The following is a 19,419-nucleotide window of genomic DNA, read 5'->3' as shown; positions in this document are numbered from 1 at the left end:
ATTTTCCCTACTCTAGAGGGAAAAGTATTCGCATTTTTCTACTCTTCATGTAATAATATTTAATATCTTAGCTTGAAAGTTAAATCAGCTTTCGTGTCCGTTCAAAATATAAATATATTTTATTTAGTATTCAAAATTTAAAACTACTAAGTATATAAGCAACAAGCGCATGCATAGTGCGACTAGGAAAAGCAATGGCAGAGGTCCTTTTATATATTTTTTATATCACCTGCGAAGAAAGCACACAGGCGAAATCTGTGTGTCATGGGTGAAAATATAAAGGAGGTGAGCAGCTCGTGTCTCTCTGGACCAGACGACGTACGATTGAAATATTTATATTATTGCAACTGCGGCGCCACATTGCAGCGACATGAAATGTTTGGCGTTGCATGAAAACCAAACTTAATGTGCACTCCCGCGGGAGTGGGGCTTATTCCTTCTGCGACTCCACATTCTGCAGCTTCTCCTCGAGACTGTGCTTACCGTGCTTCTGCATCATCTTAATAACGATCAGCACCATGATCACGAAGAGCAGAAAAATAGAGATGACCGACAGGCCCAAGCTGACGGACTTTGAGGCCACCGCAAAGCTGCTGAATAGTAAATACAGATTCATGGTTTCCTCCAGTTTGGTGAAGGCCAAGCCAACAGAGAAATAGTAGGTTGCGACGGTGTTGCAGACCATCATCCCCAGGAGCATGGTCACCAGCTGCGGAACGGGATAAGATATTTAAATACTTAGAAAGCCTTTGGCCGAGCAGACCACCCACCACCATTCGCATGTGCAGACGGGTCCTGGAATAATTCGAGTGGTACATCCAGGTGCTCAGGGCGTAAATCACGCAAATATAGGCGGTTCCCACGCAGACCACTTGCTGGGCCAGCTGCTCATAACTGACGTGGAGGGGCAGGATATTGGCGAAGAGCGACGCGTTCAGCACACAGAGGATCTGCGGGCTCAGAGGGAGGTCTCAAGGTCAGATGCTCGTGCTCAGGTGCAACTAACCGCCGTGAGGAGCAGCAATAACGATACGATTTCCTTTCGGGAGAGAATCATAATGGACCTTAAACTGGTAATTTTAAAACACAGCAGCGGTTAACTGATGTTTAACTCAAGGAACTTCAAAGGTTTTTCGGGATTTTGAGTTAAATGTGAATCCACTATTTTTTGAGTGGGTATATAAATCGATAGAAAATTGATAATTTTGTTCCTAAAATTTCCTATTCAAACCAATGTTACTCTGTTACTTTTTATTTATTTCTTTAGTCTGTAAATACAAAAACGTATTGACATTAGGGCAAAATTATTTTACACTGAATTTGGTTATAAATATTTCATAAAATAATCTTAAAAAACTTTCTGATGTATTTAAATTTTACTACCCTAGGCACTGTAAATTAAGAAATGTATTGGTGCTAAGACAATAAAAAAAAAATTATCACAATTAATTATTTTTTATTAATGTTATAATGATGTTATCACATATTTTTTGATTAAAACATTTTAGATACAATTAGTAACACAAAATTGGCAACAAGCGTTTTGCTTTTTAAAATGTTACAACCCAGTTTTTGCCCCTTCAACTTTTGCTAATTTTCTCTGTGTAGAAGTTTATTTGCAATATTTCCCCGCGTAATTTGTTTCTACGTATTTTCCTTTTTGATAATGGGGTGATTATTATATACTGCAGGCGAATTCCTTTCGAACCGATTGCCACACCTTGTTGCTTTTGCTCCAAGGGAGCTCTTTGAAGCAAGGTCGTGGTGGGGTCTTCCTAGATTGCCGGCCTATTTGATGAGCGCAAAATCATTCAGAACAAATTGAAATTTGCACCCGTCGGAGGAAGCTTATCTGCGCAGCACAGGCACTTGCACTGCCACCCAGCCATTCCATCCTGAAAGGAACGGCAGGCAGCCGGCGCTAATTCATCAACAGTAAAGGCAATTTAGATACTCATCTAACCGGATATCGACAGCCAGGCAGCAAGGCAGCAAGGCAGCCAGGCAGGCATGTAAGGAGATACCCTCGTCCTGTTCCAAGGACTCAACCCATCCATTTCTGCGGCTGCGAGCAGCGTGGAGCGTCCTGCAGACAGGGTTTCATAAAATATTGATGGACGTGAAGTTGGCAGCCCATACTCGCATACTCCAATACTCGCATCCTGTTCCGTGTCTGTCGCAGCCATAAATGATTTGCTGTAAATGCAATCGAGGGGTTACATGGGGCTCGGAGATCCGTTCACGACGGGGGGCTGGAGGTCGTCCGGTGGGCGGGGCAGTACGATGCTAATGGCAAGGCGCCCGGTGCGAAAGTGTTTCGTATGAATTATTCGCCGGCAGCCAATTTGGAGTCACGTTTGCCGGCACAATTGAAACTGAACACCGACCATCGAACCACCGTCCATAATGCTCAATCAGTGTTGGCGATTGAAGATTACATAAGCTATATAAAGAGCTAAATAATGAGCTTTGTCTAATAAAAACAATTGTTTTTCTGAAACTGCAATAATTAGCAGAATAACATACACTTATGGTATTTCATTCATAAATATTAGTTATATTGAATACTTACATAACCTTTTGAAGTATTTTCTTTGAGTTTGATTTATATTTATTTCTTAATTATTTTGTTTAACATCTTTTAAGTTATTTTAAAAATCAAATAAATAAATAAATAGTGCAGCAAATACACAGGGTAAGACCAAAAATGTTCAATGATTAAGGTATTCTTTTTCTATAGATTTTAATAAATTTTAATCATTAATTTCAACCTCATATTTTAATATGTTTGTCTCCGTTTTCTAAAAACGTTTAGGTGGTTTTCTGGCTAGTTTTAGAATCTTTGCAGCGATAGTTTTTAAAATTTTATCATTTTACCATTCATAAAAATAATTATCTTTGTAAATACATATATCGCTTACTAAACTCAGCTTTAAATAGGAGCTTAGATGGTGGTAATAACTTCACATAAATTTGTATGTAAATTAGCTATACTTGCTGTAAAATATCAAGGACTTCTTGCTAGAAAAAAGCGCAGCTGTCAGCACTGTGCTCCTGCTCAGAACCGCCTGTCGAAATGGCGTAATTTGTTACGTCTGCCACTGTAGCCGAGCATGTCTATCTTCGGGCCGGGCTGCTTTTTAATAGCCATTCTCCCGCTGGCCGACTGTTGCTCGGCGGTTGTTGTGCCTTTATCGCCGGACCGCCCCGGCCTTCCTCCTCCGCCGGCCGGGTAATGTGTATTTAATGACGCCATCTCATGTACAATGCCCGTATCCGTGCGCCCGTGATCCCGGCCTTGTCCTCCACGGGCATGTCCTCCAGCGCCTAATGTCCAGCGACCGCAGCCATCTGCAGGATAATGCCCCGACTCCTGGGCTACGGGTGCCAATAAAGCTGCGCCTGTTGGCGGGCATTTCAATTTCGCGCCAGCCCTGCCTTTTTTCAATATTTTTAAAACGGCAGCCATAAAACGTGAGCGGTAATGTGCGGACAAGGCATTTTAATTGTACCCCTGCCACCAGGGCAATCAGCTCCTGCTTGTCTCAGATTATGATGGGATAGCCGTTGCTGTGTTTAGACAATAATTGAATTTAAGTCCGTTTGCAAAGCAATTGCCAGCTAAGCCTTTAAATGCACTGAAAAACTATTGATATGAAAGTTCAAGAGCTTCGAAACCAAAAGTTAAACCTACTCTTTTTATTTATATCGAATTTAAAAAATTGCAAGCAACTAAATCTTTTTAGCAACATATTCCTTTAAGCATATTTTGGTTTATGTTTTGATTAGAAATTAATTGAATATTATATTACTTTTTATCTTAACCGTAATAACATTGTGTTAGGCACTAGCTATACTACACTTTGTATAGAAATTTTCCATTTTTTTAGTCTAATTTCACTTAACCTGGTTTAATTTTTCATAATTTTTTTTCAGTGCTCGTCTACTCTTATCATGCAAGAGCATATGCAGAAGCCCGAGTGAAATTAATTAATTCGCTACACTTACCTTGCCGATCCAATAAGATGCTTTCCAATGGCTGTTACTGCTGCAATAATAATTCACTTAAGAGGGGTTAATAAGTGCCCTGCGTGTTCAAATGCTTAGCTGAATGGCACTTCCTCTCGAACAATTGCACCTAATTGCAGACACTTCAGCTTAGTTGCACATCCATGGCCACCCCACCCCGATATAGGGATTAAACACATATATATATATATATATATATATGTATATACCACCCTGCGATGCAATCTCGTACCCTGTTCAATACAATTTCCATTCCGCTGGCAGCGCAGCAAAGAGAATATGATAAGCAGCAAAGGAAAATTTGCATAAAGCTTTTAACCTAACGACGCGACATTTGCTTTTTATGTGATTCATGGACCTTCCAGCTCATTTTCTTTTTTTTTTTTAGCCCAGAGTGCAACAACATAGTCCGCCTGTGAACCAACTTCCGCACAATTATTCAGCAGTTTTAAACACAACAATCGCCTTCGATGACCGTCGGCAGAAAGGGAAACTGTGCAGATCTGGTTGCATGGCTGATTGCCTTCGGCCCAACAGAGGCAGGTTCCTTCGATTCCGACATCGACTTGGTCGCTTAAGCAGATTGAAACAATCTTGCGGAGTGGGTAAAAGCTTCCAGCTGACTGGCGGTTTTCTTTGGCTTTCGACTTTCGCCCCGGCTGCCATTATTATTATTCTCCGCCGTCTGCCTGCAACTGTCAGTTGGGTAATTTATAATGAAGTTTCCCTATTGACAGTGGCTGCCGCGGCAGCTCCTGCGGATTCCTGGCCTCCGATTCGCACTTCCGATGCAGTGATTCTCCTGCAGCACGGCATAAATTATGGATCCCGCTCTGATATATCGCCATAAATTGCTTGTCAAGTCGCGAGTCGCGAGTCGACAGGCAGACACGCTGGCTAACTAAGATGCCGGCAAAACAAATAACAATCAAAATCACTTTTCGACCCCAAGTCGATTTATATGGCAAAATCTCGACTCTGAGGCCTTAATCGCTGAGGCCAGCCGCATCATGAGATCGTCAATCGTTTTGATTTATTGCCATTTTATTTGCGCATATCCCTATTTGCCTTGGCCGCAAACTTCGAACCCCAATCTCGGGCGAGGCTGTTTTATTGTTCGATGCGATAGCTTATCGGGCCAAGCAAACAGGCAGAGCGCCTCGAAGGGTGGCAAATATCATAATTTTCGCAGGACACGCTGGCTTGTGCTTGCCTTCGTCCTGTCACAATGCCGTGCAGGGCATAAATCTGAATTAAATGCCTTTTTGAGCGGCTCCCAAGGAGATGGAGGTGGGCTCAACGGCAAAATGTTTATATTCAGCACATTGTCACTTGTTGTGGCCACTTTCTCGGACTCCTACTCCTACTCCGACCCCAACTCCAACTCCAACTCCAGCTCCGGTCATGAAATTCCGCCGGGAACCGCTGCTCAGTGGCCCGGGCAAATAAATATTAATCATTGTGTAATAATTTTCTGCTGTCTGCTAAACTCAAGCAAAGTATTCATAATCCACAAGTAAGAGCCGCTTTTGACAAATCGCTTGGCGGGCCACTCGCATATATATTTATATTTATATTTATATTCAAAGTTGGGCGGCAGTTAAAACGCTTTTAAAGTTGCCGAAAGTTTGGGTGCCGGCGGTTGATTTGATTTTTTTCACCGCCGTTGCCGTTTGTTTTTCGCCGAGTTTCGGCAACTGTAAATCAGTTTGAGATCCTTTGATGTGCCTTCGGATCCTGAGAAACGAGATTGCAATAATCAAAATGTAATAAACAGGCCCTCACACATCCGCTTTCAACTCCTTGGGTCAAACAAAAATGTTGTTTATGCATGGGTTTGGGTATGGGTTTGGGCTCCTTTGTACGTGATTGTGTGAGTGTGGCGGCTCCTCATCTTGTCCTTTGTGTGGATCTCAGCATTCGATGCACGTAACGCATTGTTTGAATTTCATGGCGACTTTATGAGTTTTGTAATCAGGTTTGTGAGCAAACAGACCCAAACACACACGCACCCTCGCACTCACGTGTTAACCTGCACATAAATATTGTTTCTGGTCGTGGGCTCTCAGATGGGGGCGTGTTGACAAGCCGGGCTGGGTCGACCGGGCAACTAGGCAGTCAGGCAACCGCCCGTTAATGCTAATGAAACCCAAAGTTTTTAGGTCCCTCTCCACGCCTATTAAGCCATTTTGTGGTCTACAAAATCCACTTAAAACGTCTGGCGGCAACAAAATATTTTATTGCATACTTTTATGCGCAGACATTACCTGCACTGCTCCTCGCACCTCACCGATACCAATCGCTAAAAATGCTCAACAATGTGATTTATACACGCTGGAAGCACTTAAAACTAGACACACACTTTCACAATAGACTGTCCACGCCTCCGAAACGCCCCTTTTCTTGTTTGCTGGCACTTTTGGAGCTTTTCCAAGTCGCCAAGCTTAGTCGGCACACAAAGAAAAAAATATGTCACTTGTGCAGTGCCTTACGAAGAAATAGAGTCTTGAAATCATTTATATAGGTGTTTAAAATTATGCAAGAATTTATTTTTAATTTGGATTTTATTCGGAAAGGTTATATTTTTTAAGTTTTCACTTTAAAGGATTAGTGAACAAGAAAGCCAAAGGTATATTAGGATATTTCTAAGAAATCTTTAGAAAAAATATAAGGTCTGCCGGAAACATGAACTTATTTAATGTTAAAATCTAAAAAAATTTATTTCTTTCATGATTTTCACACAGGGTCTATGACTCTTCAGAAAGATTTTTAAAAAAGGGTTTTCTATAGGTTTTAAGATAAAAATAATTGCATTTATTTAATTTTTTCCTCTGTGCTGCACCATTGTCTGCAGTTGATGACCAGAAATTTACTAAGCAGCAGAGCAGCTACTAAGTTGGCAAGCCCGAAACAATGGGCCAGACTCAAAGACCAGCCCCAACCTCTCAAAAGCAAACAAGTAGTATTTCCAACCCCCAGGTTTGCATGTCTGGCTATCGGCTGTCCACTCTGGAGCATTAAATAAATATTTGCCATGCTCTGCAGGAATTTTGAGACGACAAGCCTGTTTGGCTGAGAAAAAAAAATTCCAAATATCATATCATCAGCATTTTTCGATAGAGTCGCCCATGGACATGGGGCCATGTGGTTTCGGGGGCTGGGATAGTCCAGTGTTTACCATTTATTTTTTGATTTGGGTATTTTAGGTGTGGATGGATGTGCGAAGGCGGGCGTGCGTGTCCCAAAGAGTGTCAGTGTGTGTGTGTGTGGCTGTGAGTGTGTGGAAAGGTGACCGTGGTGTGTGTGTGTGTGGTTGCTAAGGCAGCAGAGTGTTGACAACTTAAGTGGAATTTTGCTTGCTCAAGCGTTGCAGGCATTAGCTTTTATCAGATGACATTAATATTGAATGAAGTTCAGTTATTAGTCGGGCTAAAAATATACTTTACATAAAGGGTAGCAATTTTAAATCATGTAAAAATCAATGGATTACGGAATGTACAATTATATTTAAAACATCAACACGAGTCGCAACTCAGTTAGGTCTTCTTGCGGACATGATGGTCATACAATATCATAAAACCGTAGAGATCGGACTTGATCATAGAACGCCTTACGTTGCTGCTAAATGGATTCTTTTTCGTCGTGACCGGGACGTTTTTGTGATCTCCCTTGTGAATGAACATCAGGCCATGTTCTGGATGGGCCACAACAGTGTAGTTGTCGTTGTCATTGGCAAAGATTTTCCTGGTTCTCCAGTCGTAGAAGACAATGTCGCTCGGCTGAGGTTGCAGCATCTTTCGCTCCTCGAAAACGGCCCGCCAATCGACTGCATTGGATCCTTTGAACCTGCAGTTGCGCAGACTGGCCTCGAAGTCAATGTAGCCGGACTTGGAGAAACCGCTTCTGCCACTTATTTCCAGAAAGATAATGGTCTGCAAAGAAAGATATTTTGCATTTCGTGTGCAAACTAAAAACCACTTACTGATATCTCCTGCTGCACATTGAGATGTTCCCGTTCGGCCAAAGCCCAAAGAGCTGGATCCGCTCCTGTGAAATACTGACTATAGTATATCTGGGCAGAGACCGTTGGATTCAGCAGCTGCTCCACCTGCTTCTTCACGTTCAGGAACTCGTCCTCCTTGTAGAAACTGCGGTGCTCGCGATACCCGAGCTTCGTGAGGGTTGTGACCGTCTTGTAGGAGGGCAAGTACCGAAAGTCCTCGACGGTGGTGAAGGAGTGCAGATACTCCTGGTAGTTGTCAAACTTGGCAATGCTAAAGTCCGTCATTATGGGACAATATATTCCCAGTTATTATGCAGTGTGAGTACAAAGGGTGTTTCCCTGTGAATCAGGTGAAACCTGTTTGAAGTAGAATTCTGTGTGATTTAAAGGCTGCTAGGTTTCAATTGAGAGACATTTCGAATAACTATTCCAATTCTGTTAACTATACCAGTTTATGTGCTGAAGCTAACCACAAATTACGGACTTTAAATACACACAATTTGTGACAATAACCCTTTTAAAATTAATTTTAAATTTAAATTGATTTTAACTTCTTTTATAAATTTTAATTTTCTTCAGTGAGTAAAAGCCGTTTACATTTTGTATAAAGGGCTAGACGTAGTTCGATTTACCAAATGGTGACTACAGCACGTTCTGGCCAAAACCGCAAATATTGAAATAGTTTAAATAATCCGGATCATGAAAATGTCGATTTTGTGGAATTTTTTAATAAATTTCGGTTGAATATGTCTCGCTGTGGCGACTTTTCATTGGGCGCATTATCCAAATACCACAATGTTCCAAAATATGCATACGTTCATTTATTTTATTTGTCTTTGCAGTCGAGCGTGTTTAAATGAGGGTTTGATGTCCGAAAAATTCCACTCAGCATAGAAAACATGTTCACTTCTTAAAATGAAAGCTGGTTGTATTAAAACCATGCCCGGCATTCCACACTTGGGATATGGAGATGCCAAAGCGGATTGTTAGGGCGGAATTTCGGGGTTCACCAACCTGCCAGGCAGCCATTCAAATTTATCAACACTTTCGCCAATGACGTTATTTCCGCTTCGGCACGCACACATAAACAATCGTGCAGCTGACACAACAATAACAAAATGGCCGACGCGTGCTCAGCGTTTGAAACCCAAATAATTAACTTGAATGCTAATTAGTTGAATTATCAATGGGCGGCACTGTAAGCCTACCACGAGTATTTATTGACATTAAATCGACACGAGCACACAGGGGCATGAACGTCCAGGGGGCGTGGCATTCGATGTTTATGGCCCAATGGGCCTTGCCCGTGATAACTAGAATGTGCTTTAGCCGCATAAATCCCCATTCAGGCGATGGGCTTTGCCGGGCCTTTAAATATATATCAAGTGGCAGCCCAGATACCCACTATTATTTACATGGTGCCCCCATCAACAACTGCAATATCAGCAAGTTCTCGGCGTGTGTAATTTAAGGCCACGACATAAATCATCAGGACACCCGCTCAGACAATTTTGTAAAACACTCCGAGTGCCCAGGCCCCTTCTTTCTTTTGCTCGTCTGACTTGGCATGTGTTGAATAAATTTATTGTTGTGCATAATGCTGCCCGAGATGGCAAGCGTAAAAAATTGCCATTATGAATATGAAGTGCATTGCGTTTAAGGAGCGCAGTCACTCCTGCAAGATGACTGCTCATAAGCGTGTGCGAGAGTGTGAAAGATGGCGGCGTTTAAGGACACATTGCGTCACCAGTCGCAGCTCTTAATTATGAATATTAATTGCAGGCTAACCGCCCAAAGTGCCAAGAACAGGATGGTGGGGGGTGGCGTGATCCTGTGCAGCTATGCAAATATACGCAAAACTAATGGCGCAAAAACGGAGTCTATGAATAAATCACAGCAGATTAGGTCCCAAATGTTGTGAAAAGGGATAAGAACGCAAAAGTGTCCATCGCCCCAAAAGAACACACACACACACACAAAACCCGAGGGAGCCTAAACAAATAGGACCAAAAAGTATTGGCATAGAAAAAGATACGACCAGAGGAAACACACAGTTCATATCTGCCTAAATGCAAGTCTTCATTAAATTTGCATATGTCGATATTTTGGGTCTTCCGCAGAGTATCTCAACAATACATGCGAGTGTCTGCAGAGCTTACAAGATTTCAAATGATGAATGACAATCGGCAGTCCAATTAAAATTTCTTGTACACAACTTGAGGCTCTTTCATAACGAAATTTTACAACAGGCTATTTTAGCTACTCAATATAAGACCATAAACGAAGGACATCCAGGCGAAGTAGTATTTTATGGAATTCGGTTTACGGGTCTATTGAATTTTATTTTCGTACTTGCATCACTGGGCTGGCTGTATTTTCTGTAATTATTTGCCATGTGCGTCAGAAAACTTTGCCATTTTTGTGAACGAGTGCACTTCAAAGTTTATGCGCCGAGTGCTACATGGCGTATACGTAATTTTTCATTTCGTACCCAGATTCAAGGCACTCCGCTGTTTGTGTGTATCTAGCACCTCCCTTCGACTGTCATGTTTTACATGCCCCTGTGCGTGTGTGAAGTTTCGAGTGCTCGCTTTCCGTGCCCTGTTGATGTTTAGTTTTTAGACAAGCCGGCAAATATATTCGAATTTTATGCAAATTTTAATTGCTTTACTTTGCGATGAAAATTTACGACCGCAGCCGTGGCAGAAAAAAATAGGACTTCGGTGAGGAAAAGAGGAATCATCTGCATAAATATTTTAGTGGTGCTAAAATAAATAATAGCCATTCTCGGTGGTTAATTCTCGACGTTGTCGGCAATTAGCCAAGGACTCAATGGGGCAACCGGAAAAAAATACCAGCAGCAGCAGCTCAAGGCGATTTTATTGCCCAGCTCGGATTTTCCTTGGCCAGATAAAAAGCTTTGATCGCACAAGCTCGCCAACAGACCCCAAGGACATGCGAAAAGTTTGAAATTAATTCGCAGAAATCACTCAAAAGGAATAGCCAGCATCGCAGCAACACATGTGTCCTTTTGGCTGTCTCTCCTCAGTATTTCCGGCTTTTTCTGACCTTCCACCATTTTTGGACAGTCTTGCTAGACAATTGACCCAGCTGAGTTTTTTATTTGATTTGCTCCGACCGACTTGAACGCTCTTTTAATAGCCTCCTAATGGCAGACCATGACAATTTTATCGTTCTTAACTGTTCAAACAGTTTCTTCATTTATTTATGACCTTTACTTGGGCCCAGACATTTGGTTCTTCATTCATATTTTATGTACATAGTATTAACATTTCTAAAGAGTCTTTTTGTTGTAAATTGGCCAAAATAAGACGCGTAGCCGAGCAAATGATTGTTTTGTACAGCTGGTAACCTTTATTAACTCGATCGATTAAGAAACCCAATAAGATTGGGTACAAAAAAACGAATTTTATAATGCACTTTATTTTTATTTAATTAATTTCGTAACCGGCCCAAAAGCACAAAAAAAAAGTGCCTTGGTACTTAAAAATTATAAAGCAGCGTGCCGAACTTAAAACTATTTGAATAAAAAAAGATTAATTTTTTTGATAAAATATATAATAATTTTCACAAAATTTGTTATCAGAAGTTTTTGGAGTTGAAGGTGCGATCGTCACTTTACTAAGAGGCGTTTTGTTTAATCAAAATTTTGGATTAATTTACGAAACCATAACAACTCAAATAACGTCTAATGTCTTATTTAAAAATATTTTTATATATTATTATAACTCTTATAAATATATATAACAAAACGATAATATAGCTAACCAATGACAAATTATAATAAGCTTTGGGCATTTACTTTAAAATTTTGTTGTATCTTTTTTTTAGTGTACAAATACGGATTATACTCGGCATCAGCTTATTACTCATTTTGTTATTCAATTTAATATCATTTTATTCTTTTACGACCCCAAATATTAAACAAACATATTGTATTGGGCAGGGATCCTAAGTCTGGGCCTTGGGGGCGTTTCCCTGCAGTTGTTACTTTTTACGAGCATCAATTTCTGCCACATTGACATAAATGCGCATAATAACCAAAATGCTTTTTACATTTCCGCTGCAAAGGAAGTCATAAATAAGCCAAACGCTGACGGGGCAGTCGAGCCCGGAGACCCGGCATCTTCGTTGTCCGGCTCTCTCCGGAAAGGGGCGTGTTCCCGCCCATTTTTCTGCTGCATCTGCGTCGCCACAATGGGCGCAAATCAAGTTATTACGGCCCATGGCTGGACTTTGCGACTGCGTCACATATGGCGAGCATAAATAGCCCAGCACTTTGCAACCATCCGCCCCGTTGGCCGGTTGACTGGCTCACTGGCTGACTCGCTCACTGGCTGACTGGCTACAAACTTTCTTTATGCGCTTTCCATGAACATTTCGTGGCAGGTTTATGTATTTAATGGACTTTGCACAACTTTCTTTTGCTTTTTGTTCGACCCTTTCTTTTTGGCAATGGCCGGAGCGTCTGCATCGCAAGTTGGAAGGCTCGGGCGCATTATGTCCATTGGCAAAGTTTTGTGACGCCAGCATTTATAAGCGCTTCAGCGTTCATTTTGATTATTAGCCAGCGACACAAACACAATGCGTGGGATTTTATGTCCAATTATTTTGGTCTCCAGCGCAGCACATTTACTTTACTGGCGGCGCCAGCCAGACCAACATAAATAGTCCGATGGCGGGATCAAATGTCAATCAAAAATTAAAAACTGATTCTTAATACGGTGCTAAATGTGTGGGAGAAAAAAAGGTATATTCTAAAGTCTGTTGAATATACTATTATATTTAATTTAATATTACGCGACCCGCTTTTAGTGCAGCCTCGGGCCTTTAATCTGCCTGCACTGAAAACCTTTCACCTTCAACCTTGGCATTTTACGCAGCTTTGGTTTACCTTGAACTTTTGCCAGGAAAGCGAAAAAAGATAGTCAATGGGGCACTTTTGTTCGCTTGTTTGGAAAACCTCTTTTCAAAAGAAAGCCTTGCATATGGTTCGTTTGAAATGGAAAGTTCAAAAGTAAAAGCAAACATCATAGCCCTTAACCGCCAATGAATATAAAAAATACTTTTCACAGAATCTCACAAAATCCTGCATTAATCCCAGCTGCTTTTTAACCATTTTGTGTATGTGGAAATCTGTTTCCTTTTGCGATGTTTAATATTATGCTTTAACATTTGCATTCATACATTTTCCAATTTCACAGAAGGCATTTTACTTGGCAGAGAGCCTGCACCGAATAGACGTCGTGAGGCAGCAAAAAGCCAACACATAAGATGGCATTCTGCTGTCGCCTTTTGCCGACGGCAAATGTTGTCTTCGCAACATTATTAAAATGTTGTCAGGCATTCCGAACAAGTCAGTTTGCAGTGCAGTATATTTCATATTTGCAGTCACACAAGCCAGACTTGTATGATGCAAGTTACGACGAGCAATAAGAGGCAAACAAGCTATGATACAATATTGATTTAGAAACTCTCGACTTTGCTCGCTTTTTACTCTGATATTCAAGTAATTTGTTATTTTAAAGGAAAGCCCGAAGACTTTATATTGTAGATAACACAAATTACTGTGAACTAATAATAATTAAATAAACACAAAAAAAAAATAAAGGCTACTTTGCTATGCGAAGGATGATTCTCAAAATATTTAAAGCATTTGCTGGAAAACACAATATATTAATAGATAAACGGAACAGCAAAATGGCAACGTACTTGCTCGTGTATAAAAATCAAGAAGTAATGGACGAAATGAAATGGTGGATATCAACAAGAGCTGACAGCGGCGACAACGACACTTATCGAATGCGAAATTGATGAGCTAGGCAAATGACAGTCCGGTTGGGATCGCTCACGTCCCTCGTCCTCATCAACAGTCCAGCCCAGTCCCAGTCCCACACCCGCTCTCAGTTCCAATTCCAATCCCCCAATCCCAATCGCCCTGCTCATAATGAAGGCCCGGCGGACTGTGTTCGATAAATTCCCGAAATTCGTTCTGACTTAAAGTCAATAAAAGTCCACTTAAGGCTTCATTGTTGCCCGCTTGTGGATGGAGGTGGGGTCATCCTACTGCTGCTGCTCTGCCGTTCACAAAAATTGTTTTTTAATGCGCGCTCATCAATAGACAAGCCAAATAGTCCATTGCAAATTTAACTACTGCCATTTTCGTGCTCAATTTTGTAGCTTCTCCAGCGGGCGGCATCAGATATTAAACGACAGCATGAATGGAGCTGGTTTTCCAGGGGTTTGGCTCACTTGGGGGATGATGTTTCCACTTTTAGCTTCAACTTCAGCGCCTTTCACCTGCGAGGCCAAAGATTCATGTCAGCGATGCCCAACAAGTGGCATCACACCAAAACCAGGGAAGAGAAGATAATAAATTCCCGCCAGCAAAACCCTTTTTTTCAGCTTATAAGTTTAAGTTGGGTTTTTCATTTTTAGATAATTAAAATATTATCACATATCAAATTATATTTCTAAAAATTAACTTTTGAGTTTCATAATCCCCATCTATTGAAAGCAGTGATAGTTCTCCTTACACCTTAAAAGTCTATATAGCTTCCATCCCTAGCACAAACATTATTAGCTAACAAACTCGCCCCTCAAATTGTAATCTTTTTTGAAAATAGCCCCACTTAAAAACGGGGATTTTGGAAAGGAAGCCTTTTGCTCTGCATCTTTGTAACGAAAACAATAGGTTTCGCCAGCCCCTTGCTCTCCTTTAACGGGCTAATGCGAGTTTCCCAACAGTTTCCATCAGCGCTGAAGTTTCGCCTGCAAAATCAGGCTGGAAAACTGGGGATGAGGAACTGAGGCGCGTGTGTGGCTAATTAGAACACATTTCTTCAATTTAACCCCCACAAAAGTCAAGGAAAACACGAGCAAGTTCGAAGGTAAGCTGGAAGCCTGGTAAAAGGTCGCTTTAATGAAACAAAATGGGGGTTGAATCCACACTCATGATGAATATACGCGCAATTATACCTCAAGGTATAACACTGTCATACCTTTGTTAAGTCATTTCCAATGAAAGCGCTTGAAACTTTTCGCATGAATGTTATTGTTGTTGGCTGCACGGACCGCGCTCTTGTATTTGACAAATATTTATGCTAATAAAGCGTCATCCCCGGAAACATTGTTGCTGCTCTTTGCGCCCAAAAACTTTCCACGGGAGTTCAAACTCTAGTTGTGGGCCAAACAACCGTTTAACCGAATAACCGAACAACCACTGAGGGAAAACCCACTGCTGCGGTCGATGAAGCTAACACACACCAGCCACACCAGCGAGCAACCTGTGAAGTGTGCTCTGCGCTTTAGCTTTTGGCCTTTGTTTTTTCCTTAAATTGTGATATAAATTTCAGACTGCCAACCAAATAATATTTTTTCTTTATAAATAAATGTAAATTTTAAAAGCATATTAAAAGTGCTTGTGCTGGTGTAGTTAACCTTTGTTTTAGGATAATAAAGTATTTTTGTACTTCTTAATAAGCTTTGTTAGTAACTAACAGCGCCATCCGAATTCGATGTTTTTATAAAAGCAATCTTAAACGGTTGTGTTATTTAGTTCCATTATAAAATTAAACTCAAGGCATGTTAATATCGTTGGGTTTTGTAATTTCCAGCAGTTTTATTAAGAAATTTTTGGACCTAAAACACCCTTTCTTTCAATAAATATGCTACACCGAAACGACACCTATAATCTCAATGTCTTGGAAAGTCCTTGATTGTCCACCACATAATATAAACAATTTAATGCCTCTTTTACGTTACTTTGCTTTTCATTTGCAACTGCCAAAGGAATCAGGACTGTTGCTCAATTAGAAATACCGCAACCCTCTAGTCGAACGGGCTTCCCGGCTCGACTTTATTAAATTAACGTTTCATGTTCGTTTAATGAACAAAGGAAAGACGAAAATAATGATGCTCCCAAGGAACACGCCTCCACACGAAGGGGGGTGAAAGTGGGAGTGGGGAAAGTAAACGTGTCGCATACTCTCCGAAAAACAAAAATAAAAGACGCAAATGCGAAAAATGCCGCAAGATGTTGCCGTTGGTGCTGATGTTGCTGCTGTTGTGGCTGCTTTTTGCGTAACAAGCCACTCTAATGACAATATTGGCACTTACAACAACAATAACAACACCCACAGCACAGCACCAACAGCAGCAACAGCAACAACAACAACAACAAAAGCAGCCGCAACAACAATAATAATTTTTGTGGTTATTACCAAGATTACAACGACAGCGGCAATGGCAACTTTTTGTGCCCTACACCATGAGTTCTTACACACAGAGATGAAAGTGAACCAAAATTGCTAATTTAATTAATTTATTTGTATCGTGCCAAAGTAAATGGTAAGTTTTCGGAATGGTGGGGATAAACAGAATTAAAAATGTAACCTTACTTTGCAAACATAAAACCTTCTATTTAAAAGTACAGTCTTGTTGAATTACTACAACTGGCTTTTGTAAGTTTTTGAATTAAATTATAATTTCCAAATAAAAAACGCTTTCTGTTACAACGAATCACGAAATCTGCAATTGAAATTAAATATTATGCATTTAACGCCATTTTAATGTTAAATTTAAAAATGGACTATGGACCTATTTTTTAAAGATATGTGTTTCTAATTTTAAAAAATATCTACAAGCATTTTTGCGTTTTCACAAGTGATTTTTTTAAATTATTGATTGAAAAGTGTTAATATAATTTCCAATGAAATAACACCTTCTGCTTACAACTTTTAAATCCCACAAAAAAGTACAAAATCTGTAGTTGAGAAAAATATTTAGCATCTTGTTTTATATACCGTTTTTTTGGATAATTAAAAACGGACTTAGAAGTTTGAATTCTTTTTGTCCTAAGGGGCAGAGCAAATAAGCACATCTCGGACTAATTAATTTATTAACATTTTTTTCATTTAAAGAGGATTGGAATTTTTAAGGAACTAATATTATTAATAATTTAACAATTTTTTTACAGTGCACACATACAAACCGCCAAGAAATAAACGAAAAACATGTCGCCCACGAGGAAGTCAAACTCACACTCGTGCCGACGCACCTACACATGTAAGAACATTTATAGTCTATTTAGAATTTAGCGACATTTGCCGTGGAGAACAAGTATCAAAGAAAGCCAAGAAGCAGAAACAGAAGCAGCAGAACCGACGACGGAATGTTTTCATTTTTAATGAAGGCACGTAAAATGCGAAAAAGTCCGACCCACACTGGCACACACATGTGTGTATGGATGTATAATGTACACGGACGGCCTCTCATAGATTTGCTTTAATTATAATTCCAGACGCGTTTATCACATCAACAACAATACAAGCAGACCCGCACACTTGTACTTGAATTATTATATGGCACTCACACAGTAAGCCATTACATCTGTGTGGCCACAAAATGTTTTTTCATAAACTTACACACACAGACACGCGCAGGAGCTGTTGAAAATTTAGAATGTCCTGTCGGTGTTTACCACCCATAAAACCTTGCCTGCCTTTCGGTATTCTATAGTCCTTTGTTTGTTTGAAATATTTATGCATTTGTATGACAAAAATTTTACAACAGTTGTTTGTATATTTGCCCTTTTTGCATGATACTCATCCAACTTCTTGGGCTTGTGAATTCTTGATGCGGCAATTTTGCAACAAAAATTATCTTTTCTCCCCAGGATTATCACAAACTTTTGCCAAATTGCAATTTGCTTAAAAGAAAACATAACAAAATAATGGTGTTGTAAAATTTGTTATGCCTCACGTGCTGAGTTTACTTTCACAAAAAAAATTGGCAGTTCTAATTAGTTCTTGATTTTATGTGTCCAACCAGCGCATGTAAGCTTTAATTATTTTCTGGGGAATATCGCTTAAAATAAATCAAACAAGAATTTAAGGTGTTTGTTTAGCTTACACTACATATACACATATTATATTTACTTACTATATGTAAGGTAAGATGTTTGTCCTTTTGTCAACTCTATTTTCTGTGCCAGAAATAATGTTTTTGACAAAGCTTAAATAAGTCTGAACAAGCTTTAAAGCATTTATATATTTTCTTCTTCATAGTTAAATTTACAAATCAAATTATTTATAAATTTAAACAGGATTGACTTGTTTTTGCGATCTTCTACATACTTGTTAAGAACATTTTAGCAAACTATTGTATATTGTGTTCGGGTTATTTAACAGTTAAATTGTAATTTCAAATGACTGTCTTTCTCGTATTTTTGCTCAGAATATGTTGCATTTTACATAGTTGTTTAAACAGAGTAAATAATTTAGCTATTTTGAAAATTTATCCTGCAGCATATGCAACAAAAGGCACTAATCCCGGCATAAGCCCAATGTGTTTCACAGAGCAGCTGTGCTTTATGGGCCTATCAGCCCAAAGCAGCAGACTCCCATGGGGACAAATGCCCGCTGTTTCCGGTCTTGTGGATGGATTAGAAGTGGTATTCGGAAACACAAACATAGTTCGGAAGTGACAAACACTTGACTCTCAATTGGACGATCCACAGACACCTGGATGTCAGAAATATTCCGGCAGCCAGGAGGTTAAGCAAACACTTGAAAGACGCGCCAAAGACTAAGCTGACAAAGAATGTACTCAAATATGAAAAGCAGGACAAGGACGATATACAGCCAAGATTGGAAATAATATTTATTTGATATTTCCCGTTGCCATCGAGGGCAACAACAGACGGCAAACATTTGTGCAAGTTTCAAGCAGGAAACTTAAGCCAAAGTGCACACAATCCATCGTCCCGATTCCATCGCAAGAATGTGCTTAGGCATGCAATAATCTAATGTGCAAATATGAATAGTAAATGTGCGGGGCGGGCGAGCACAACATGTTACATGCCACTAAAAATCTAAATAAAGTGGCAGAAAGGCGGCGGAGAAAGGGACTTCTTTCATAAGGCGCAATGCAGTGAAAGATGTTGGTTCAATAGCTTCATCGCATATGTATCCATATGCCATATAAAAGGGAACTTTTCCCTCGGCCTGTTGGCAGAGACCCCGCCGCAGACCGCCAGACACGTGCACTTGAAAACGCCAAAGTCAAACCCAGCATCGACGCCAACGCCCGGCCCAAAAGTCAATAATAATAAGTTTGGGATTCGGAATACAAAAAAAGTCCAGCCATCCAATGGTGCAGAGAGGGGCGGAGACGTAAAAAAATACTCAGACAAATTCGCTTGAAAAGGGTAAAGGAATGTAATAATACTTAAAAGTTGAAATTCGACTATGTTGAGCCGGCAACAAGAGCAGGAATGCCAATTTGGAGAGAAAGTTCCCGATATTTTTATGTAAAACTTATTTCAGAAAGTCCTAAGATAAATACAAAAATAGGTTTTTATTAAC

The 19,419-nt window shown here is 40.1% G+C and overlaps 2 protein-coding genes across 2 annotated transcripts; both read right to left on the bottom strand.

Moving 5' to 3' along the window:
- Positions 1–108: 108 nt before the first annotated feature.
- LOC128261868 (uncharacterized) lies at positions 109–1,244 on the bottom strand. Its single transcript, XM_052995787.1, has 3 exons — positions 1,007–1,244; positions 771–950; positions 109–709 (listed from the first exon to the last, which is right to left on the bottom strand). Exons 1-3 carry the CDS (start codon positions 1,055–1,057, stop codon positions 431–433), a joined length of 510 nt encoding a protein of 169 aa, XP_052851747.1. The 5' UTR covers positions 1,058–1,244; the 3' UTR covers positions 109–430.
- Positions 1,245–7,507: 6,263 nt separating this feature from the next.
- Positions 7,508–8,429, bottom strand: LOC128259509 (cilia- and flagella-associated protein 299). The gene is made up of 2 exons (XM_052991911.1): positions 8,012–8,429; positions 7,508–7,961 (listed from the first exon to the last, which is right to left on the bottom strand). Exons 1-2 carry the CDS (start codon positions 8,315–8,317, stop codon positions 7,566–7,568), a joined length of 702 nt encoding a protein of 233 aa, XP_052847871.1. The 5' UTR covers positions 8,318–8,429; the 3' UTR covers positions 7,508–7,565.
- Between the last annotated feature and the right edge of the window lie 10,990 nt (positions 8,430–19,419).

Source organism: Drosophila gunungcola, chromosome 3R (genome assembly GCF_025200985.1).
Source record: "Drosophila gunungcola strain Sukarami chromosome 3R, Dgunungcola_SK_2, whole genome shotgun sequence".
NCBI classification, from domain to species: Eukaryota; Metazoa; Arthropoda; class Insecta; order Diptera; family Drosophilidae; genus Drosophila; species Drosophila gunungcola.
Note: the sequence above shows the minus strand (reverse complement) of the source record. Positions and strands in the feature narration are given on the sequence as shown.

What these genes read in the sequence shown, in the direction of transcription:
- LOC128261868 (XM_052995787.1), bottom strand. Translation starts at nt 1,057, where the DNA reads ATGATTCTCTCCCGAAAGGAAATCGTATCGTTATTGCTGCTCCTCACG. An exon ending in TATTGCTGCTCCTCACGGCG is followed by an intron (nt 951 to 1,006) that starts GTTAGTTGCACC and finishes CTGAGCCCGCAG; the next exon opens with ATCCTCTGTGTGCTGAACGC. An exon ending in GTCTGCACATGCGAATGGTG is followed by an intron (nt 710 to 770) that starts GTGGGTGGTCTG and finishes CCCGTTCCGCAG; the next exon opens with CTGGTGACCATGCTCCTGGG.
- LOC128259509 (XM_052991911.1), bottom strand. Translation starts at nt 8,317, where the DNA reads ATGACGGACTTTAGCATTGCCAAGTTTGACAACTACCAGGAGTATCTG. An exon ending in ATGTGCAGCAGGAGATATCA is followed by an intron (nt 7,962 to 8,011) that starts GTAAGTGGTTTT and finishes CTTTCTTTGCAG; the next exon opens with ACCATTATCTTTCTGGAAAT.